A 24,160-nucleotide genomic window follows, 5' to 3' on the forward strand; every position below is an offset into this window, starting at 1 on the left:
TCAAAGAATCCCTACAGCGCAGATTCTTCCCATCAAGTCTGCACTGACCACAATCCCACCCAGGCCCTCACCCCATAACCCAATGCATTTACCCCAGATAGTTCCCCCGACACTAAGGGGCAATTTAGCATAGCCAATGCACCTAACCTGTACATCTTTGGACTGTGGGAGGAAACTGGAGCACGTAGAGGAAATCCCACGCAGACACGGGGGGAATGTGCAAACGCCACACAGATAGTGACCCAAGCCGGGAATCAAAACTGGGTCCCTGGTGCTGTGAGGCAACACTGTGCCACCGTGGCTCCCTAGCAAACAACCCAGCGTGAAACATGTGGCTGGAGGCTGGAAAGTCTATGCCCCAGGTACATATTCCTTCTGAGAATTTGTTTCCATTTAGTGAATCAGCCAGGATGTTTTAAATTAGTTTATTATACAACACAAAACAAATAAAATACATTCTTCAGTGGAACACGTAGTACAGGGAAATGGTTTATCTGCACAATACCACATTAACACAAAGACATTCAGACTCAAGGATTCATCCCTGGGACTTAGCAGATCAATCCGGTGTAACATTACACAGTCTGTACAATCCTGGAACATTAACTTAACACAATGACATTTCAACACAATGATTGTTCATTTCAATTAGGGATTGTCAACACTTGCAAAAAAAGAAAATGGATACTTTAGAGAAGATTTAGCTTTAGTCTCACTATTCTTCCCAAGACAGCAGGCTGCACGCATACAAGAGATTGCAGTGGAGGAAAAAAATAGACCAGTAGTCATGAACGCCTGATGAATTGGGGAGGGAATCAGATTATGTTGACAAGACAGATTGTCCTGAAGGAGTGACAAATCATAATAGATTCCTTTAACTTCTTTGTTTTCAGTTTAAAACATGTGTGATTGCTTGCCATATCCCTTACGCTTACTGCTAGAATCATCTGGCCAGAGACAGGATGCTAGATGTTTCTGTCTCCTAACCTCCTCCCTGTTGCTTCTGCATGAACTCCTGCGATGGGAACAGGGGATGAGAAGAAAGAAATTTATTCCCTCCAGTCCCTATCCTTTCTCAAAGCCTGTACAATCTGCCTATTCGTGGGCGATGTCTCATCGATTAAGCTGTGAGAAGTTTTCAAAAATAGATGTCAAAAACTCACCAAAATCTCAATCAAACCTGACTTCCTATTTATGATAGGTTGTCTTTCTTGCTGTGATATTTCCATGTTTTAAACAGCATCTCCATTTGCATTTATCCACATTACTCTCACCAACTTTTACAGATGCAGCATAGAAAGCATTCTTTCTGGTTGTGTCACAGCTTGGCATGGCTCCTGCTCTGCCCAAGACCTCAAGAAACTACAAAGATTTGTGAATGTAGCCCAGTCTGTCACACAAACCCAGCCTCCCATCCATTGACTTTGCCTACACGTCCCACTGCTTCGGAAAAGCAGCCAGTAGAATTAAAAACCCCACTCACCCCGGACATTCTCTCTTCTATCTTCTTCCATCGGGAAAAAGGTACAAAAGTCTGAGGTCACGTACCAACCGACTCTAGAACAGCTTCTTCCCTGCTGCCATCAGACTTTTGAATGGACTTACCTCGCACTAAGTTGATCTTTCTCTATACCCGAGCTATAACTGTAACACTACATTTTGCACTCTCTCATTTCTTTCTCTATGAGCTGTATGCTTTGTCTGTATAGTGCGCAAGAAACAATACTTTTCACTGTATGTTAAAATATGTGACAATAATAAATCAAATCAAATCAGTCAAATCAAACCCATAGTTCATCTTAGCTCTTTACTAAAGATGTTAATCAGTATCAATGTAGATGGCAGTCCATTGACTCTGTGGGTAAGATATTCTGCCAGAGAGTCGGTGCAGACTCAATTGACCCAATGGTCTTCTTCTGCACTGTAGAGGCTCTATGATTCTATGATGATCGAGATAATTTTATCTCCTACTCATTTCCCCCACAGATCTTCATGCCAAGCCACTTGTATGTACATCTTGCTGTCTAAGTTTATAACATTTCCCCAGTACTCGTCTTGTGTCTAACTTGAATTGTTCATGTTTCCCATACATCACAGCCTATCATCTGGACTCACCATTGTCAAACTTCTACGATCTGCCACTACTGCTTTAGTGAGCTTCTGAAGTTAACATACCCAAAATTACATAACGTATTCCATCAAGATTAATAGATTCACCCACAACACATCTGAACGTACAAATTGCCTGCAAGAGTAGGCTACTCGGCCTTTCAAGCCTGCTCCACCATTCAATAAGATCATGGCTGATCTCATTGTAAATTCCACCCTACATTCCTGCCCACCCCCAATAACCTTTCGTCCCTTTGCTAATCAAGGATCAATCTAGCTCTACCTTAAAAATATTCATTGGGTGTGATCTTACCAGCCGTTCACGCCACTCTCCCGCTGCAGCAAGGTTGGAGAATTCAGCGCCCAATCAAATCTCCGTTCATTGCAATAGGATGGGAAAATCCCACCGGCATGAACAGTGGTGACATTCCAAAGACTCTGCTTCCATTACCTTTTGAGGGAGAGAATTCCAAATACTCTGGGAGAAGGAAATTCTCCTCATCTCTATGTTAAGTGAGTGACGCCTTATTTTTAGATAACGTTCCTGAGTTCTAGATTATCTGACAAGAGAAAACATGCTCTCCAAATCCCACCCTATCAATACTACTCAGGGTCTTGAAGGTTTTGATTGCTATCACCTCTTATTCTTCTAAACCCAAGTCATGAGGTGGGATTTTATGACTGCGCTTGACCCGAAATTGTAAAATCCTGCCCGAGGCCAAGGGACCTTTCCATGGTCTGCCCCTCGCCCGCTTCGATTCCCGTGTCGGATAGGACAGGAAAATTTACCACTCTTTGTGTGTATTTTTAGTAACTGGATACACCTGTTAGGGGTCAATTGCCATTAATTGACTGAGGGTTAAGATGCTTTCTTTTTAACCAAAATCTAAGAATTGGAAAATAAACCAGTTTGGTGCATCTCAATGATTTCTTTGTTCAGTCTAGCCTCTTAAGCAAGGCCTGGATGATGGTCATTTTTTAAATGTAGGTTGAAAAGACAACCTCGGTAAACCAAGATGCCCCGTTGGTCAGTCAGAAATGGGGTAATCATTTCTGATACAAAAAGTGAAGGAGCCCTTTATCCAGCAGTATCTGTAGCTAGCAGAGAGTTAGTAGGAAACTAGACCCAGGATGACTATTACACTGATAAAGGAAGTATTTCAGTTTCACACCAAAAATGTGCAATTTACAGAGTCTTTTGTTTTGAAGGCCGCCTGTGTTTTCATAGCTGATTATTGGATGTTCGGTTCTTTCAGAAGTCAATCGAGAATCTCATGGTTAACTGTGCCAAATCAGATCCTGATTCACTTTGATCAGGAGATAGTTCCCACAGGAGATTCAAAGGAAATCCAATATTTCTCAGGATCAGGCCTCTCTAGGGCCACAGGGGGCACTCTAAAAAATCATTATCCTCCTTACATCCGTGCTATGAAATGTTTATTCATCAGTGTCACAAGTTACATTCACACTGCAATGAAGTTACTGTGAAAATCCCCTAGTTCAGGCACAATAAAGAAGAATTTAGCATGGTCAATGCACTCAACCAGCACGTCTTTTGGTCTGTGGGAGGAAACCAAAGCACCTGGAGGAAACCCACGCAGACACAGGGAGAACATGCAAACTCCACACAGGCAGTGACCCAAGTTGAGAATCAAACATGGGTCCTTGGCACTGTGACACAGCAGTGCTGACCACTGTGCCACTTTGCCACCCCAGGAAGGAAAACATTTAAAGTGGGTGGGTAGAGGGACATGTTAGAAACTCTTCAGTATCCTTATTTTATATTTCACTTAGCATGAGAATGAGAAATGTTAAAAAAAAGACAAAGCTTCCCTGTTTGTTATATATGTGTACATCTTTTCTCCTTCCACTGGGCTGAAAAAACCGGAAAGTATTTAGTTTGTAACTTCCAGAGGCTGGTATAACTCATCAAGTCCAAACAGTTTGAAATGAACCACGCCACTGAAATGACAACATGGTATGCTGATGATTGAATCCTTCATATTTTCGCCTGAAATTCCTCTATTATGTTAGTGGGGCTGTTATCCTATTTAATTTGAACTGGTCAAACAACCACTAATATAAAAATGTCATAGTATTTACAGCACGGAAACAGACCCAACTGGTCTGAACCAGTGTTTATGTTCCACATGAGCCTCCTACTGCTCTACTTTATCCTTTCTTCCTCATACATCTAGAAGAACAAAGAACAGCTTAGCACAGGAACAGGCCCTTCAACCCTCCAAGCCTGCACCGATCATGTTGTGCTATCGAGACCAATCATTTGCAACCATCTATTCCTTGTCTGTTCATGTGTCTATCCAGATAAGTCTTAAATATGGCTAACCACCTCACTTGGCAGTGCATTCCAGGCCCTCACCACCCTCTGGGTAAAAAAACATCTCCACTGAACCTTTCTCCCCTTACCTTGAACTTGTGCCTCCTTATACTTGCACCTAGCTTTCCCTTTAAGGCATCTATGCCATTCGCCTCAATGACTCCACAGGATAGCAAATGGGCTTTATATAAGAAAAAGCATCTTTCCCATATGCCTTTCCTATCAAAACCCTTTCATGATTTTAACACCTCTATTTTGGTCTGTCCTCAGCCTTTTCTATAGCAAAGAGCACCAGTCTGCACCATCCTTTCTGACAGCGTTCCCTTGATTCTGATACCACCCTTGTAAATCTTCTTGAATCTCCATGGAGTGAGATTTTATGGCCTCCCAGCCGAGTATGTCCCGTCGGAGGGAGGTGTTTGCTCACCGTGGGACTTTCTGGTCCCACTACTGTAAACGGGAATTCCCATTGATGTTGGCGGGAAAGCTGCCTGTGGGGGTCCACTGCCGGCGGGACTGGAGAATCCCACCGGCGTGAACGGCGGAGAATTTCGGCTCAAATATCAGAAATTCTTTATGCATTTTGGTAATACGGAGATCAGAACTAGCCCCCTGTGTGATTTAACAAAAGTTCTGTAGATATCTAACTTGAGTTCACTGTTTTTCAATTCTGTTGCTCTAGAAATGAATCTCATTGCTTTGTTTGAGTTTTTTTTATAGGCTTGGGAGCTAAGTTGCTAAAACGTGCGTCTCTCGGCCCCATTTCTCCTGCGTGGCAGAGTGGGCAGAGAGGGGATCATGCGGTTCAGTAGGCAGTGCCCCGTTTCAAAGGCAGACACTCTGGGTTTAAATCCCAGTCCAGGACTTGTTGATCATAGAAGGAGCACAGTAAGAAGCCTCACAACACCAGGTTAAAGTCCAGCAGGTTTATTTGGAATCACGAGCTTTCGGAGCGCTACCAAGAATGCGCAGGTTAGGTGGAGTGGCCAGGCTTAATTTCCCCTTAGTATTAGGGGAACCAGCTAGGATAAGTGCATGGGGTTATGCGAATGGGGCCTGGGTGGGATTGTAGTGGTGCTGATACGATGGGCCAAATGGTCTCCTTCAGTGTGATTTTATGCTCCTTCATCAGGAAAGCTCGTGATACCAAATAAACCTGTTGGACTTTAACCTGGTGTTGTGAGACTTCTTACTATGCCCAATCCCATTCCACTACTGGCATCTCCACATTGTGGCCAACACAGAAGGAGCATTTGTGATGCAATTGAGCAGGTTGACATTTAGCCCGAGAATCCTTCCAACTATTCCCCAAAGGGGATAAAATGAAGATATGGAATAAGTAATATAGGGAGAGTAATTTTTAGGTAGATGCCTTGAACATGTGTATATATTAGTACTCAAACAGTCGCTTGGTGTTACAGAACTTGAGTGTTGCTAAAAAGAGAGGCAATGTTTGCCATTTTCACCATGTGTCATATGTTATGAGCTCGACTGAACATCTGAAATTGGCTGTCAGTGTCGTTATTAGTGCTCAAAGCAGCTTGCAGACCATACTCAGTCATCTTGTGCTTGCAAAACCTAAAAACAAATTGTCAGCTTTGACGAAGGGTCATCCAGACTCAAACACTGGCTTTATTCTCTCACCACAGATGCTGTCAGGCCTGTTGAGATTTTCCAGCATTTTCTGTTTTTGTTTCAGATTCTGGAGTCCATTGGTATTTTGGCTTTCTGTGAAACCAAATGTGAGATGTGATTGCGGGTTTGGGCAGCACTTGTTGAACAATCCTGAGTGTGCTAACAGCTGCAGTCACAGCCAGTTTAAGAGAATCAGACAAGCTTGTAACATGGCTCACTCATGCTTGCTGGAAGTGACATACATGCACATACTGGGATGATTCTCTGCAAACCTAGGAATAGGTTTATGATTTTCGAATTTTTGAAATTGCCTGGAAGCCTGCAAAAGCCTGGAATTTCCCATTGCTTTTTTTATGGCAACACCTCAGCCAACCAAAGTCAACTTGTCAACCCCATCAGTATGTCCTGTTGGTATGAATTGTTTGACATTTGCAATTCCTGGATCTGTCCTGATGAGTGCAAGATGAAAAGCTTCAGTGAGATGTCTCTCTTTTCAGCAACGGATTGGTACCTGCGGCATAACTTCTCAGCTGATTTGCAGACCAAGGACTAGTAAACCAAAGAGGTGATTCCAAAGATCCCACACTCCCACTGAAGTGGTGCTCAAAAGGGAGGGTATTTTAATTGGGATGCCCGTGAATTTCCATTCATTCCCTGTAGTGGAAGAAATTTGACGGGTGTGCTTGCCTGCACCTCTCATCACGGAATATGTCTTCCAGAAAACAACACTGCTTTTCTTCCAATTATTCATTCAATTCTGAGGGTTTGCACGAGCGGACTTTACTCAGGCAAGAACAAATGCAACCCTGGCAGAATAAAAACAAGTCTAAAATTCTAGAGAAGGAATTGGACGTATCTCACCTACATTAAGGCACGGCTTCCATAATGTACTGAACTAACTGTTAAAAGACAAACAGTATCATACCAAGAGGCACAGTCAGTTCAGGTCTTCATTAAGAGAATCACTGTGATATAACTCCAAAATCACTGTATGTTACCTATAGGCAGCACTGCCCTTATTCTCCCGATGTGAACTGCGCCTTGTAGTTGTTTTAAAAAAAGAAATCTACAGATGTAAACCTAAAAGATTAATGAGGTATTTGGCAATCATCTGATCTGGTGTTTGAAATAAAAGTGTGTGTTACACTTTCTGCTGTTCAATTAATTTGCCATAATTCAGTAATTATGCTGAGTTAACATTTACAGTGCTCACATTTAAAAAAAATACAGTATATTCTTAAAGCTTCTTTTTATCTTGAAGCATGTGTGTAGTGCGAAGTAACACATGATCATAATCTTTCAAACTTTACGCTATAAAATCTACACGTTTTTATTCATTCATGGGACATGGGCATCGCTGGTTGGCCAGCACTTATTGCCCTTATCTAGTTGCCTGACAGCAGTTGAGAGTCAACCACATTGCTGTGGCTCTGGAGTCACATGTAAGGATGGCAGATTTCCATCCCTAAAGGACATTAGTGAACCAGATGGGTTTTTCTGACAGTCGACATTGGTCATCATTAGACTTTTAATTCCAGTTTTTTTTTTAGCTGAATTCAAATTCCACCATCTGCCATGGCGGGATTTGAACCCGGGTCCCAGAACAGTAGCTAAGTTTCTGGATTAATCATCTAGGGATAATAATACCACTACTAAATGATACAATTATTCTACCATTTTAACTTTTATCATTGACTGGCTGATCAGTACTTAAAACGAGCCTTGATGTTAATAGCTGAGGATGCCACCAAATAGAGTATTTGTAGGTTAGTCTTAGGCTGGATTCTTATGACTGTTCACACCAGTGGGATTTTCCCATCCCCGCCGCAGTGAACGGAGATTTGGCTGGGAGGCAAATTCTCTGACTTTGCGGCAGCGGGAGCGTGGCGTAAACGGCAAGGAAGATCATGCCCTTCGTGTTCTCTGGTGTCTTTTGTGAGCTTTTGTCAGTAATTACCATGCACCTTTTGTGTGTGCTGACCATGGCGGGGGGCGGGGTGATAAGCTATTTCCTCAGAATTGGATCACTCCCTCTGGCAGGGGAAGAAATACTCCGGGACGCCAAAATTGTGAGAGGTGATAAAACGTCCAAAGTGCTGGATCTAGCTTTTGCTGGGTGCGCTATGAGGCATGTCATGGTCCATGTCACTCTGGTAACCACAACTCCTCTCCAATTTGGTATCTAAAAGAAATATCCTTTCCTGGCATCAAAGAGAGAGAGAGAAGGAATTTATTCTATCAGCAGTCTCATTCATCCATTATCTAGTACTGAACTTTGGAAAACCGGTTCGGTGATGGGGCTACTAATACATTGAAGAATGAACAGCGTAATTGTGTGATGCCACATCCCAGTCTGTACACTCTCAAAAGTCAGTGCACCATCAACCTTAGCAGTAGCCACCAATATAAAAGTATTAAAAAAAAAGTCATCCTCTTTACAATAATGTTCCTATCAGAATGGATTCAAGCGTATTCCTGTTCCTAAGGGGGAAAATGGGTTGACCTTTGCCCACATTAATGCATCGTTCAGAGAGATCACTGACTTCCCATCCTCAAGGAAGTACACTGGCCCCTGAAAGCAAAATCAAATAAAAATTATTAATAGATTCACCATAATTCAGCAAGTAAGTTTATCTAACCCCCGCATTTTATAGTCTAATATATTAATAAATCTTTCTTTCTCATTTTGAAGCTTGTGCCTACTGTTTGGTAGGATATCATAGAATCCCGACAGTGCTATTCAACCCATCGACTCGCTGGATTCCGGGGAAGTCCCGGAAGATTGGAAGACGGCTAATGTTACGCCGTTGTTTAAGAAGGGTGCCAGGCAAAAGGCGGGGAATTATAGGCCGGTTAGTTTAACGTCTGTTGTAGGTAAAATGTTAGAATCCGTCATCAAGGAGGAAATAGCAAGGCATCTTGAGGGGAACTGCTTGATAGAGCAGACGCAGCACGGTTTCGTTAAAGGGAAGTCGTGTCTGACAAATTTACTGGAGTTCTATGAGGATGTGTCTAGGGCGGTGGATAGAGGAGAGCCGGTGGATGTGGTCTTCCTGGATTTTCAGAAGGCGTTTGACAAGGTACCTCACAAGAGGTTATTACAGAAGGTCAGGGGACATGGAGTTGGGGGTAGGGTGTTAGCGTGGATAGAGGATTGGTTGTCAAATAGGAGGCAGAGAGTGGGGGTCAATGGGTGCTATTTGGATTGGCGGTTGGTGACTAGTGGAGTGCCCCAGGGGTTGGTGCTGGGGCCTCAGCTATTTACCATTTATACAGATGATCTGGAGGAGGGAACTGAGTGTATGGTGTCGAAATTTGCTGATGACACCAAGATTGGTGGAACGGCAAATTGCACGGAGGGTGTGGAGAGTCTACAGAAGGATCTAGATAGGCTGGGCGAATGGGCCAGGAACTGGCAAATGGAATTTAATGTTGGCAAGTGCGAGGTGGTCCACTTTGGTAGGAATAATGGTAGGAAGGATTATTACTTACGTGGCGAAAAACTGCAGCAGGCGACGGTGCAGAGAGACCTCGGGGTCCTTGTGCATGAGTCGCAAAAACCCAGCTTGCAGGTGCAGCAGGTGGTCAGGAAGGCGAATGGGATGCTGGCTTTCATCGTGAGGGGGATTGAATATAAAAGTAGGGAGGTCTTGCTGCAGCTGTATAGGGCATTGGTGAGGCCGCAGCTGGAGTACTGTGTGCAGTTTTGGGCGCCGTACTTACGCAAGGATATTTTAGCCTTGGAGGGAGTGCAGAGGAGGTTTACTAGGCTGATTCCGGAGTTGAGGGGGTTGAGCTATGAGGAGAGGCTGAATAGATTAGGCTTGTACTCGTTAGCGTTTAGAAGAATGAGGGGAGATCTCATTGAGACGTATAAGATGATGAATGGGATGGATAGGATAGAGGTGGAGAGACTCTTCCCGCTCAGAAAGGATAGTAGGACTAGGGGGCATAGCCTCAAGATAAAGGGGGGGCGATTTAGAACAGAGTTGAGGAGGAACTTCTTCACTCAAAGGGTGGTGAATCTCTGGAATTCTCTGCCCATTGAAGTGGTGGAGGCTGCCTCGCTAAATATTTTTAAGATGCGGGTTGATGGGTTTTTGATGAGAGAGGGGATTAAGGGTTATGGGGAGAGGGCAGGAATGTGGAGCTGAGCCACGGCAGATCAGCCATGATCTTATTGAATGGCGGGGCAGGCTCGAAGGGCTAGTTGGCCTACTCCTGCTCCTATTTCTTATGTTCTTATGTTCTTATGAGTCTGCACTGACCACAGTCTCACCGCAGGCCCTATCGCCACAAGCCCCATGCACTTACACCATCTAGTCCCCCCAATACTAAGGAGCAATTTACAAACAAAGAACAAAACAGCACAGGAAACAGGCCCTTTGGCCCAATGAACCCACGCCGCCATTTCAACATTGTGAGTCCCCTCTTCCACCCGTGACCCTTGTCTACGCTTATGGCAATTTAGCATGGCCAATCCACCTAACCCGCACATCTTTGGAATATGGAAGTAAACCGGAGCACCCAGAGGAAAATCACACAGACACGGGGAGAATGTGCAAGCTCCACACAGACCGTGATCCAAACCAGGAATTGAACCCAGGTCCTGGTGCTGTGAGGCAGCAGTGCTAACCACTGTGCCACGGTGCCGCCCTTGTCGGGGCGAATGGTTGGGGTGAATGGCCTGATCCTGTGCTGCAAATCTTGTGTACTTGAATGAAAATCCCACGTCTATCAACTAAATGAAATAAACTCTAGCTGATGAATTGTTCTGATGGACAATTTTACGCACTGCAATGCTAGTAGAAAGGGTGCAAATAAAATTGGTATTATATCAAAAGGAGAATTAATTTCAACTATACACTGAAATAAAAATTAGCATGCTTTTCATACCTGTATCCGTAAACCAGTGAGGCAGGAGGTGTGGACATCGGAGTGACTGGGTAGATTAGAACCTGTGACGTAATCAGGGCCAATCAGTCCTTTGATGGGTTCCTCTTTAATTCTATTTAGCAAAATGTTGTAGACCTCTCTTTGAGATTCAGAAGGAGGGGTATACGGTAAGTCCTCGAGTGACCTGGTATAATTTGGAAAACGACTCTGCAGTTAGCAACGTAAGTCGTGAGTCTGAATGTTACAATCAAATACTGCAGAACAAGTGATAAATGTCTTACAACACAACTGAGGCAGAATAAAAAATGATGAATTCACCATTCCCATTGCTGGGGGGAAATTAAATAATTGACCTGCTGAAGATCCATCTTTCAAAGAAACAGATTGGCGTAAGATTTAGGTGCCCTGTTACTAAGATTAATTCAGTCTGGCAGACCCCATTTATTAGCAATGTCAGCATGAAGACCTGAATTATTACCTTGCAACATATGCCCTTTATTTGAACGACTCTGTATCTGGCGCTAGTCCAGATTGGCAGCTGTAAGTCGCTCTCACCATGATCTTCACTGTTAGTGACAGGGTTGCTGGGCCATAAAGTCTGATGTGAGCATTGTGACATTATTGCCTCGGCCACTTATATTGGTCATTGAACGTGCTGTCGCCTCCCAAATCCAGGCCCATCCTTCCACATTTGAATCCTGCCAACCAGGTTTTCCGCGCCCTGCCGCAATGGCTCTTCCCAAACTCACAAGGTTAAACATCCATTCCTCATCCTTCTCAACCTGCCTGCAGGCATTGGCGGTGTTCACCACACCATCCTCCTCCAGCGTCTCTCCATTGTCATCTAGTTGGGTGGGATTGCTCTCACCTAGTGCTAACCTTAGCTGCTTAATCCTGGTCTCAGCATCGTTTACAATGGCTTCTCTTCCTGCTCCTCTGATTATTGCCTCTGATATAGAATCATAGCATTATAGTAGGAGGCTATTCGTCCCATCAAATCTGCACCGATAACAATCCCACCCAGGCCTTATCCGCGTAACCCCACGTTTACCCTGCTAATCCCACCAAACTATGCATCCCAGGACACTAAGGGGTAATTTAGCATGGCTGGTGCACCTAACCTGCACATTTTTAGACATATCGTGGAATCCCTACAGCACAGAAGTGGACATTCAGCCCTTCGAGTCTGCACCAAGTCCCTGACACCCTCACCGCTACCCTATCCCTGAAGTCCCTGTATTCCCACACATATGCCATGCCTAATCCCATCTAACCTACACATCTCGAGATACTAAGGGGCAGTTTAGCACGGCCAATCCAACTAACCTGCACATCTTTAAATTGTGGGAGGAAACCGGAGCACCTGGAAGAAACCTATGCAAATATGGGGAGAATGCTCACAGACAGTGACCCAAGATGGGAATTGAACCCAGATGCCAAGCATTGTGAGGCAGCAGTGCTAACCATTGTGCCGCCATGCCGCCCAAGGATTTATTCATGGCCTCCACTTAATTCCTTATCTACATGCTGCCCCTTGGTGACACTGATGTCAGTTTTCACGGTATACTAATGACATCTAGTTCTACCCAACCATCACCTCTCTTGAGTCCTCCAATCTTGCTAAGTCATCAGAATGCTTATCTGCCAAACAGTCCGGAGGAGCAGAAATGTTACCCGATTAAGTATTGAGAAGACTGAAGCGATTATTTTGATCCTTGCTTCAAACTCTATTCCCTCACCACCAAATCAATCCATCTCCCTGGCAACTGTCTCAGACCGACCTAGTCTATTCGCAACATGACATCAAATTTGGGGTGGGATTTTCTGGCCATGGTCACCACAAGGCTGGAAAATCCGCCTGAGGTCAATGGGCCTATGCATGGTCCTGTCCTTCCTGCTATGATTCCTGTGGTGGACGGGATGAGAAAATTCCGCCTTTGATCTTGAGATAAGCTTCTGACCACATAGAATCTTATAGTGCAGAAGGAGGCCATTCAGCCCATCTAGTCAACATTAACCGCAATCCCACCCAGGCCCTATCCTAGCTAGTTCCCCTGACACTAAGGGGCAACTTAGCATGGCCAATCAATCTGTCAACCGAGACATATGAGGAGATGTTAGCCAGAGGGCCAAAAACTTGGTCAAAGAGGTAGGTTGTAAGAAGTGTCTTAAAGGAAGAAAGCAAGACAGACAGGCAGAAAGAGAACTCCAGAGCTTAGGGCCTAGGCAACTGAAGCACAGCCACCAAGGGTGGAATGAGGAAAATCAGGAGTGCTCAGAATTGGAGGAGTATGAGAGGAAACCGGAGCACCTGGACGAAACCCAAACACGGGTTTCACGCAGGCACAGGGAGAATGTGCAAACTCCACATAGTCACACAGTGACCCAAACTGGGAATCGAACCCAGGTCCCTGGCACTTGTGAGGCAGCAGTGTTAACTATTGTGCGCCACCGTGCCATCCATGCATATGCACACCATCACCAAGTCTACCTGCTTCATCCTCCATAACACTGATCAACTTCAACCCTCTCTCATTTTATCTGTGCTGAAGCCCTCGTTCAGGCCTCCATTACCTCCAGATTTGACAATGTCAATGTACTCTTGGCTGGTCTCTGGCGCCCATCATAAACCTGAGGTCATCCAAATCTCTGCTGTCAATCCCATAGCCCGCAGCAAGTCCCATTTCTCTATCACACTCGTGCTGATCTACATTGGCTCTGAGTCAAACTACCTTGATTCGAAAATGCCCATGATTGTTTACAGGTTCCTCTTTAGCCTTGTATTACCCAACAGCAAAGTTGTTGCTGTTGGGTAATATAACGTAAATCTATCTGTACAGATCTTGCCAGGCCAGCCTTGCAAAGAATTGTGCTTCGCAACAAATTTACATTGAATAGGACAGAAATCATTCTCCTTTGCTTGATCTTCTGCTCTTTTAGAGATTGGCCATAATTTGCAGCAGTTGGCACGGTGGCACAGCAGTTAGCGTTGCTGCCTCACAGCACCAGGGACCTGGGTTCGATTCCCAGCTTGGGTCACTGTCTGTGTGAAGTTTACACGTTCTTCTCGTGTAGGTTTCCTCCGGCAGCCCCAAAGATGTGCGGGTTGTGTGCAACGGCCATGCTAAATTCTCCTTCGGCGTAGCCAAACAAGCACTGGTGTGTACGACTCGGGGATTTTCACAGTAACTTCATTGCAACAGTAACTTCAAGCCTGCTCTTGATACTTATAAATTAACTTTAACTGTGTAGCTCCCACTTAATCCCTGAGCCATCATGAACTTGCGCTGGGTTTGGGGATTGTGACATTAATAACTAAACGTAAATTTCATAAAACTTCAACAAAAGGTTAATACGCATGAAAAGGGATCAAGGAGTTGTGGATAATATTGCAGCGTTAATACAAGCATGCTTGTCATGCTAATAAATAAACTTTAGTGAGCACACAATAAGATAAATGAACTTCTTTTCAGAAGTATTAGTCTCATTCCAATACTGCAGTGAAAACCCAGGCATCATTGTAAGTTACAATCATAGAATCCCTACAGTGCAGAAGGAGGCCATTCAGCCCATTGAGCCTGCACCAACAACAATCCCACACAGACCCCATTCCCCGTAACCCCAGGTATTTACCCTGTTAATTCCCCTAACCTACACATCTTGGGACGCTAAGGGATAATTTAGCATGGCCAATCAACATAACTCGCACATCTTTGGACCGTGGGGGGAAACCAGAGCACCCGCAAGAAACCCACACAGACACAGGGAGAGAACATGCAAACTCCACACAGACGGTGACCCAAGGCCGGAATCAAACCTAGAACCCTGGAGCTGTGGGGTAGCAGTGCTAACCACTGTGCTGCTCCATCCCCAAGTTGAGCAGCCTTTGCAGTGGTTCTTTACCAAGTGTGGAACTGGTAAGTGAGACAATCTTATGGAAAGACTAGATCAATTTCAAAACTGAGATCAATAGTTTGTTGTCAGCAAAGGGTTTTAAGAACATAAGAACATAAGAACATAAGAAATAGGAGCAGGAGTAGGCCATCTAGCCCTTCGAGCCTGCCCCGCCATTCAATAAGATCATGGCTGATCTGTCGTGGCTCAGTTCCACTTTCCCGCCCTCTCCCCATAACCCTTAATCCCTTCTCTTATCAAAAACCCATCAACCCGCTTCTTAAAAATATTTAGCGAGGCAGCCTCCACCACTTCAACGGGCAGAGAATTCCAGAGATTCACCACCCTTTGAGTGAAGAAGTTCCTCCTCAACTCCGTTCTAAACCGCCTCCCCTTTATCTTGAGGCTGTGCCCCCTAGTCCTACTGTCTTTTTTGAGCGGGAAGAGTCTCTCCACCTCTATCCTATCCATCCCATTCATCATCTTATACGTCTCAATGAGATCTCCCCTCATTCTTCTAAACTCTAACGAGTACAAGCCTAGTTTATTCAGCCTCTCCTCATAGCTCAATCCCCTCAACTCCGGTATCAGCCTAGTAAACCTCCTCTGCACTCCCTCCAGGGCCAAAATATCCTTGCGCAGGTGCGGCGCCCAAAACTGCACACAGTACTCCAGCTGCGGCCTCACCAATGCCCTATACAGCTGCAGCAAGACCTCCCTACTTTTATATTCAATCCCCCTCGCTATGAAGGCCAGCATCCCATTCGCCTTCCTGACCACCTGCTGCACCTGCAAGCTGGGTTTTTGCGATTCATGCACAAGGACCCCGAGGTCCCTCTGCACCGTCGCCTGCTGCAGTTTTTCGCCACGTAAGTAATAGTCCTTCCTACCATTCTTCCTACCAAAGTGGACCACCTCACACTTGCCAACATTAAATTCCATTTGCCATTTCCTGGCCCATTCGCCCAGCCTATCTAGATCCTTCTGCAGACTCTCCACACCCTCCGCACAATTTGCCGTTCCCCCAATCTTGGTGTCATCAGCAAATTTCGACACCCTGCACTCGGTTCCCTCCTCCAGATCATCTATATAAATGGTAAATAGCTGAGGCCCCAGCACCGACCCCTGGGGCACCCCACTAGTCACCATCCGCCAATCCGAATAGCACCCATTGACCCCCACTCTCTGCCTCCTATTTGACAACCAATCCTCTATCCACGCTAACACCCTACCCCCAACTCCATGTCCCCTGACCTTCTGCAATAACCTCTTGTGAGGTACCTTGTCAAACGCCTTCTGAAAATCCAGAAAGACCACATCCACCGGCTCTCCTCTATCCACTGCCCTAGACACATCCTCATAGAACTCCAGTAAATTTGTCAGACACGACTTCCCTTTAATGAAACCGTGTTGCGTCCGCCCTATCAAGCAATTCCCTTCAAGATGCCTCGCAATTTCCTGCTTAATGATGGATTCTAACATTTTACCTACCACAGACGTTAAACTAACTGGCCTATAATTCCCCGCCTTTTGCCTGGCACCCTTCTTAAACAACGGCATAACATTAGCCGTTTTCCAATCTTCCGGCACTTCCCCGGAATCCAGCGACGTCTGGAAAATAACCACCAAGGCATCCACTATCACCTCCGCCATTTCTTTCAGAACCCTCGGATGCATTCCATCCGGTCCTGGGGACTTGTCCACAATCAGCCCCTCCAGTCTGTCGAGCACCACCTCTCTAGTAACAGTAATGTCATTAAGACCCTCCATTCCTACCACCTTTCCATCGCTAACACCCGGCAAATTATTCACGTCCTCCTCCGTGAAGACAGAAACAAAAAAGTTATTCAAGACCTTCGCCATATCCCCATCCCCTACCACTAGCTCCCCTTTCTCATCCTCTAAAGGACCAACGTTCACCCTAGCCAGCCTCTTCCTTTTTATATATTTATAAAAACTCTTGCTATCCTTTTTTATATTAAGTGCTAGCCCAGCCTCATAGCTTCTCCTACCCTCCTTTATCAACTTCTTTGTCAATCTTTGTTGACATTTAAACCTTTCCCAATCCTCTTCTCGCCCACTGCTCTTAGCTACTCTAAATTCCTCCGCTTTTAATTTAACACTTTCCTTCACCTCCTTCGTTATCCACGGCTTATTACCTCTCTTCCTACTGTCCTTTTTAACCATCGGAATAAATTTCTGCTGAGCACCAAGAAAGATCTCCTTAAAGATCCTCCACTGCTCCTCAGCAGACCTACCTTCCAACACATTCCCCCAGTCCACATTCGCCAATTCTTCTCTCATCCTACCGTACTCCCCTCTATTCAAACAAAGGACGCGTGTCCGGGAACCCACTTTCTCCTCCTCCATCTGCACCAGAAACTCCACCATACAATGATCACTCTCTCCAAGAGGATCCTTCACCGCAAGGTCCCTAATTCTACCCGCCTCATTACATAGCACCAGATCCAAGATAGCTTGCTCCCTCGTCGGCTCCAACACACACTGTTCAAGGAAATTATCCCGGCAGCATTCCAAGAACTCCTCCTCGAGCCCACCTCGTCCAACATGGGTCGACCAATCAATATGCAGATTGAAATCTCCCATAACTACTGCCGTCCCATTCCTGCACGCCGCACTTATTTGCGTGTTAACAGCCCGCCCCACCTCCAGATCATTATTCGGGGGCCTATAGACGACACCCACCAGCGTCTTCCTCCCTTTGCTGTTCCTAATCTCCACCCACAACGATTCCACGTTCTGCTCTTTGGCTCCGATATCATCCCTTGCTACCACCTTGATACTATCCTTAATCAGCAGAGCTACGCCACCCCCTCTTTCCTCCTGCCTATCCTTCCTAAACACTTGATAGCCCTGTACATTCATCTCCCAGTCCCTGTCACCTTGCAGCCACGTCTCTGTAATGGCCACCAGATCGTATCCATTTGTGTCGATCTGCGCCACCAGCTCATCCACTTTATTCCGAATGCTTCGTGCATTCAGATAAAGCGCTTTCATCCCAGCCTTCACCTGGACCCTATTTGCCGTAACGCCACCAATTGGGACATCCTCGGCCTCTTCCCTTACCTGTACCCTATCCTTAACTTTAGACCTCGTAGCGTCACCTACCCTCGCACCCTCCCCCCCCCCTAATTAGTTTAAAGCCCTGTCTACAGTCCTCTTTACTCGATTCGCCAACACTCTGGTCCCAGCACGATTCAGACCAACCCCATCCCGCCCAAACAAGTCCCACCTACCCCAATACTGGTGCCAATGCCCCATAAATTCGAACCCATTCCTCCCACACCAATCCCTGAGCCACCCATTCACTTCCTTTATCCTGTCAACCCTACGCCCGTCTGCACTCAGTTCAGGCAGTAGCCCAGAGACGACCACCTTGTCGGTTCTACTTTTTAATTCCATTCCCAGCTTCTCATACTCCCTCCGCAGATCCTCAGTCCACACTTTGCCTACGTCGCCGGCACCCACATGTACTACAACGACCGGGTTCTCACCCTCCCACTCCAGGTTCCTCTGCAGCCCAGCTGTGACATCCTGTACCCGAGCACCAGGCAGACAACACACCCTTCTGTGCACTTTGTCATTGTGACAAAGGACAGTGTCAATACTCTTCACCCCACTATCTCCAATCACTACTACGTTCCTTTTCCCCTTCTCTTTGCCTATGTCCTGCTGCATCACTGTACCGTGTGCAGTTTGCTCACCAACCTCACCTGCCTCGTCCTCTTCCAGACTGGAAGCAAGAACCTCAAACCTGTTATGCAGATTAAGAGGCTGAGGCCTCCGCTCCTCACCCCCCTTCCTCCTCCTCCCAGCAGCCCCCTTTTGTCCCTGACCCTTAGATTTAGCCAGTCTAGGGGCACCCTCTCTCCCCCTGATGAGCCTCAGTGTCTGTAGCTCAGAGGCCAGCTCATCCACCTTGAGCTGGAGCTCCTCCAGCAACCTGCACTTACTGCAGACATGGTCACTGGGAAGGACCCTGGAGTCTGCCAGTTCCCACATCATACACAAACCACACATCACATGCCCCTCCATTATTCACTGTAATTTTTTATGGGAAAAAATTTTTTTTCCTTGTTTCTTGCTGTAGTAGTTTTGAAAAAAATTTTTTTTTTTCCTTGTTTTTTTTCAAACAAACTCACCTGGCCTTTTTTCCCTCCAGCCCTTTTTGATATTAAGCCCTATTAACTCACTCTGCTGCCCCCTCACTCCGCTGCCCGCTCAGACGCTGCCCGCTGTCTACACCAGGCCTCCTTTTAAACCTGGCGCTGATTTAAAGCAGGCTGGTCCACAAATGCCTTTTCACCACACCCTCAGAATTCTTAAAGCAGTAAATACAATAAATAAATGCTTTAAACAGTTCTACAAAGAGTAAAGTGCTTTAAACTTATTTTAAACAGGTTTTTAACAGGTAAAATCTTAGCTCTGTCTCTCTCTCTCTCAGCTCCAGCAAACAATTCTTACTGATCAAAGGTTGATACATACAATACAGGCTCAAGGGGCTGAATGGCCTCCTCCTGTTACTGCATTTTTTTTTAACAGCCAAGTGGATATTGAATACTACTGAGCCATTAGTATTGCTAACAGCATTGCAGTTATCATGAGGAGGAGCTGTTAATGTAATGGTGGTGTCACAGATATGTAATCCAGTGGCTCAGGTTAATACTCTGGTCGACAAAGGTTCAAATCTCACCATGACAGCTGATGGAATTTAAATTCAATTAATTATTGCCTCCAGAATATGAAGCTAAGCTCAGTAAATTAACATCATTTGTTGTATAAAACCCAATTGGTTTACTAACATCCTTGAGGGAAGGAAATCTGCCATCCTTACCTGTTCTAGCCTACATGTATCTCCACAGCCACAGCAATGTGGTTGACTCTTAACTGCCCTCGGAAATGGCTGAGTGACTCACTCAGTTCAAGGGCAATAAGGATGGACAGCAAATGCTGGTCCCATGTCTCATGGCAAATTACAGCAAAAAAAAACATCATATCCAACAAGGTAACTTTAAGTCATAATTCTACATTTAGCTTGAAGTGCTTTGGTAGCAGCTCTGACCTCACGCGAATCATAGAAACCTTTCAGTGCAGAAGCAGGCCATTTTGTCCCTTGAGTCTTCACTGACTCTCAGATAGAGCATCTTAATTAGGCCAACACCATGCCCTATCCCCATAACCCTGCACATTTACCTCACCTACACCTCATTGGTCACTAAGGGGCAATTTAGCATGGCTAATCCACCTAACCCGCACATCTTTGGACTGTGGGAGGAAACCGGAGTATCCGGAGGAAACCCATGCAGGGATGGGGAGAATGTGCAAACTCCACACAGACAGTTACCTGAGGCCGGAATTGAAGCCAGATCCCCGGCGCTGTGAGACAGCAGTGCTAGCCACTGTGCCATCGCGCCGCCCATTCATACTCACACCATCACCAAGACTGCCTATTTCATCCCCTGTGACACTGACTGACTTCAATCCTGTCTCAGCTTATCTGTGCTGAAATCCTCGTTCATACCTTCATTTGACTATGTCAATACACTGATGGCTACCACTGTCATTGTGCCACCCTGCTGCCCACCTTCTTTCCTACCCCTCCCCCCCTCATCCTCCGATGCCGACAGGCCATGGCTGAGCAGTGTGACAACTTCAAAATCACTTCCTTTTCTTTTAAGAAAAGCCAGGCTAAGTTCCTCAGGGCTGCTGCTGAATCGCCTCGGTTACCTCACCATAAAGTCATGGTGTAACACCACAGGGTGGGAGCAGCTCAGGGGAATTCTGCCAGCTTTGTACAAATCAATGAGTACAGCGAGTGTGAACAAAGAACAAAGAAAAAGGAAAATTACAGCACAGGAACTGGCCCTTCGGCCCTCCAAGCCTGTACTTACCATGCTGCCTGACTGAATTAAAACCCCCTACTCTTCCAGGGACAATATCCTTCTATTCCCATCCTATTCATGTATTTGTCAGGATGCCCCTTAAATGTCACTATAGTATCTGCTTCCACTACCTCCCCTGGCAACGAGTTCCAGGCACCCGCTATTCTCTGTGTAGAAGACTTGCCTCGTACATCTCCTTAAAACCTTGGCCCTCGCACCTTAAGCTTGTGCCCCCTAGTAATTGACTCCTCCACCCTCGGAAAAAAGCTTCAGACTATCTTTATGGGCGGCAAGGTAGCACAGTGGTTAGCACTGCTGCTTCACGGCTCCAGGGACCTGGGTTCGATTCCTGGCTTGGGTCACTGTCTGTGTGGAGTTTGCACATTCTCCTCGTGTCTGCGTGGGTTTCCTCCCACAGTCCAAAAATGTGCGGGTTAGGTTGATTGGCCATGCTAAATTCCCCTGGGTGTCCTGGGATGCCTAGTTTAGAGGGATTAGTGGGTAAAATATGTAGGGATATGGGGGTAGGGCCTGGGTGGGATTGTGGTCGGTGCAGGCTCGATGGGCTGAATGGCCTCTTTCTGTACTGTAGGGTTTCTATGACTATCCACTCTGTCCATGCCTCTCATAATCTTGTAGACTTCTATCAGGTCGTCCCCTCAACCTCCGTCGTTCCAGTGAGCACAAACCAAGTTTCTCCCGCCTCCCCTCATAGCTGATGCCCTCCATACCAGCCAACATCCTGGTAAATCTTTTCTGTACCCTCCCCAAAGCCTCCACATCCTTCTGGTAGTGTGGCGTCCAGCATTGAACACTACGTTCCACCGTGGTCCCGTTCAGCAGTTACACACTCACCTGCTGGCCGAGTGAGTGCAGGCTCTCCATCCATCGAGCTCTGCTGAGAGCTGCTCGATCTGTGTCGGCACCGTCACCTCCCTGCGTTTCAGCAGCTGGCTGTAATAGAAAAGGGCAGAGCTTTGTGGCACAACTGGAAGCCCAGCAGACAAGCGAAGGGGTGAGCTGATGTGAGACCTTTCGCTCTATCTGATTCTAAATGAACCAGCATAGTTTAAAAACTAATCTGCCGACCATCCTAATAAAAAACAGCCAGATCGCAGCTGCTACACATTTATTTACATTTATTTAGGCTCCAGCCATAACGCTGCAGCGATAATTTTCAGAAAGTTGGGAGTGTAGCTCATGGGATGTGGTTTCATTGGCTGGCCAGTATTTATTGCCCATCCCTGAGGGCATTTAAGAGTCAACCATGTTACTGTCAGTCTGGAGTCACACAGAATCGTAGAAACCCTACAGTGCAGAAAGAGGCCATTCGGCCCATTGAGTCTGCACCGACCACAATCCCACCCAGGCCCTACCCCCATTTCCCTATATATTTACCCACTAATCCCTCTAACCTACGCATCTCAGGACACGAAGCGGCAATTTTAGCACGGGCCAATCAACCTAACCCGCACATCTTTGGACTGTGGAAGGAAACTGGAGCACCCGGAGGAAACCCACGCAGGCACAGGGAGAATGTGCAAACGCCACACAGACAGTGACCCGATCCTTGGTCCCTGGAGTTGTGAAGCAGCAGTGCTAACCACTGTGCTACAGTGCCACCCCATGTAGGCCAGATTGGGTAAGGATGGCAGATTTCCTTCCCCAAAGGGTATTATTGAACCAGATGGGTTTTTACAGCAATTAACAATGGTTTCATGGTCATTAGTAGACTTTTAATTCCATATTTCTTTTACTGAATTCAAATTTCACCATCTGCTGTTTTGGGATTCGAACCCAGGTACCCAGAACATTACCCTCGATCTTGGAATTATGCCACTATGCACTGCCTCCCCTGTAGTAGATCTACTCGGGCATGGGGAGGGGTAGTGCGGGGATGGTGGGATAGTCAGGGGAACGATCGGGTGGTCAGTGATGAGGTATGGTTTGGGGGTTTAGTCACTTAGTTAGAAAGCTGATGGAGGGATAGTGGGGGGTGGGGGCAGGTGTGGGATGGAGGATGGCAGGGAGGTTAGTCGTTTACCTATTCAGGAATTAGAAGTGATTTTAATCCTTCTAACTTTTCCAGAGTAATTATTTTGCTGAGCAAGTTGGAACTACCCCTAAATCACAGCTTTGGAGTGTTCCTGATGCAGGGTGATTTGTACAACTGAGATTAGACACTCCATAGGTGATTCCCATGTAGTCAGTGTGTGGGGGCTTCAGAGGAGTCTCCCAGTGCCTCGCGCAGGGTTCCTCTGGGGTACGAACACCCAGAGACGAGAAGACTTTGGCCAATATGGTCAGGGGGTGGTTTGCAACTTTGCTATCCTTCTCCAGATGTCTCAAGAAGGTGGCGGCGAGCTTTCTACAACAGAACAAACATGAGGAACAAGAGGCAGCCATGAAGCCCCTTGAGCTCATTCCACTGTTCAGCTTGGAGTAATTTAGCTACTAAATCCTTGTCTGCCCAAAACAGTTCTGCAATTGGACCAATTGAAAATGCTACAAGAGGAATTGTAACATGTTCTCCATCATATTCACTTTGGAAATATATGGTCTTACAGGTCTGTAATTATCAGAAGGTCACCTAATATCTTTTAAACATTTGGAACCGGAGAAATGATGATTCCCCACTCGATTTGCAAACTGTTGGTTTGTGACTATCTTTTCCCAATGCACTATAATGAAGATAGGAGGTAGGAACATAGGAACCAGGAGCAGAAATAGCCAAATTCAGCCCTTCGAGCCTGCTCCACCATTCAATTAGATCAAACTGATCTATCCCTGGTCTCAAATCCACCTCTCCACGTGTTCCCTGTATCCCTTTTATCCTTTTTTAATTAGAAATATATCTATTCCTTCTTGAAACCATTCAATGATTCAGATTCCTCTGCGCTATGGGGCAGCGAGTTCCACAAATTCACCACCCTCTGCGAGAAGTAGCTCCTCTCCATCTCAGTTTTAAATCTACCGCCTCTCAACCTATACCTGTGACCTCTTGTTCTAGATTGCCCCATAAGAGGAAACACTTGGTCTACATTTACTTTATCAATCCCTTTTCACATTTTATATACCTCAGTCAGATCCCCTCTCATCCTTCTAAACTTCAGTGAGTATTATCCTAAGCTATTTAATCTAAAAAAATTAAAGAGCTGTAAGGAACAGTGCCAGTCTATTCCCAATAGGCAAGGTTTGAAAGCAAAAGCCTATCTTTAAACTGACTCAAAATCAGTGTTGTAAGATTATGCAAGTTCATTAATCTGGGACATTAATTCTTTCTCTTCCATTTTCTCTCTATAAACACTTCCTGATCTGCCGAGTGCTTTCCAACATTTCCAGTTTGTTCAGGTTTCCAGCGTCCACAGTATTTTCCTTCTAACAA

General features: G+C 45.8%; 1 protein-coding gene across 4 annotated transcripts in view; it reads right to left on the reverse strand.

The window, feature by feature from the left end:
- Nucleotides 1-411: 411 nt before the first annotated feature.
- wdr17 (WD repeat domain 17) overlaps nucleotides 412-24,160 on the reverse strand; it is a 122,628-nt gene continuing 98,879 nt past the window's right edge. For 3 of the 4 annotated variants that reach the window (XM_080189450.1, XM_080189449.1, XM_080189448.1), the window contains 3 exons: nucleotides 21,631-21,729; nucleotides 10,979-11,162; nucleotides 412-8,654 (listed from right to left, as the gene is read on the reverse strand). In XM_080189450.1, the coding sequence (XP_080045576.1) occupies nucleotides 8,535-8,654; nucleotides 10,979-11,162; nucleotides 21,631-21,729 (403 nt within the window). In that variant the 3' untranslated portion in view covers nucleotides 412-8,534. Of the gene's footprint in view, nucleotides 8,655-10,978; nucleotides 11,163-21,630; nucleotides 21,730-24,160 lie in introns of those variants that run through there. The other variant, XM_080189451.1, reaches the window with a different exon arrangement.

Source organism: Carcharhinus amblyrhynchos, chromosome 5 (assembly GCF_965287045.1).
Source record: "Carcharhinus amblyrhynchos chromosome 5, sCarAmb.v2.hapA, whole genome shotgun sequence".
NCBI lineage: Eukaryota > Metazoa > Chordata > Chondrichthyes > Carcharhiniformes > Carcharhinidae > Carcharhinus > Carcharhinus amblyrhynchos.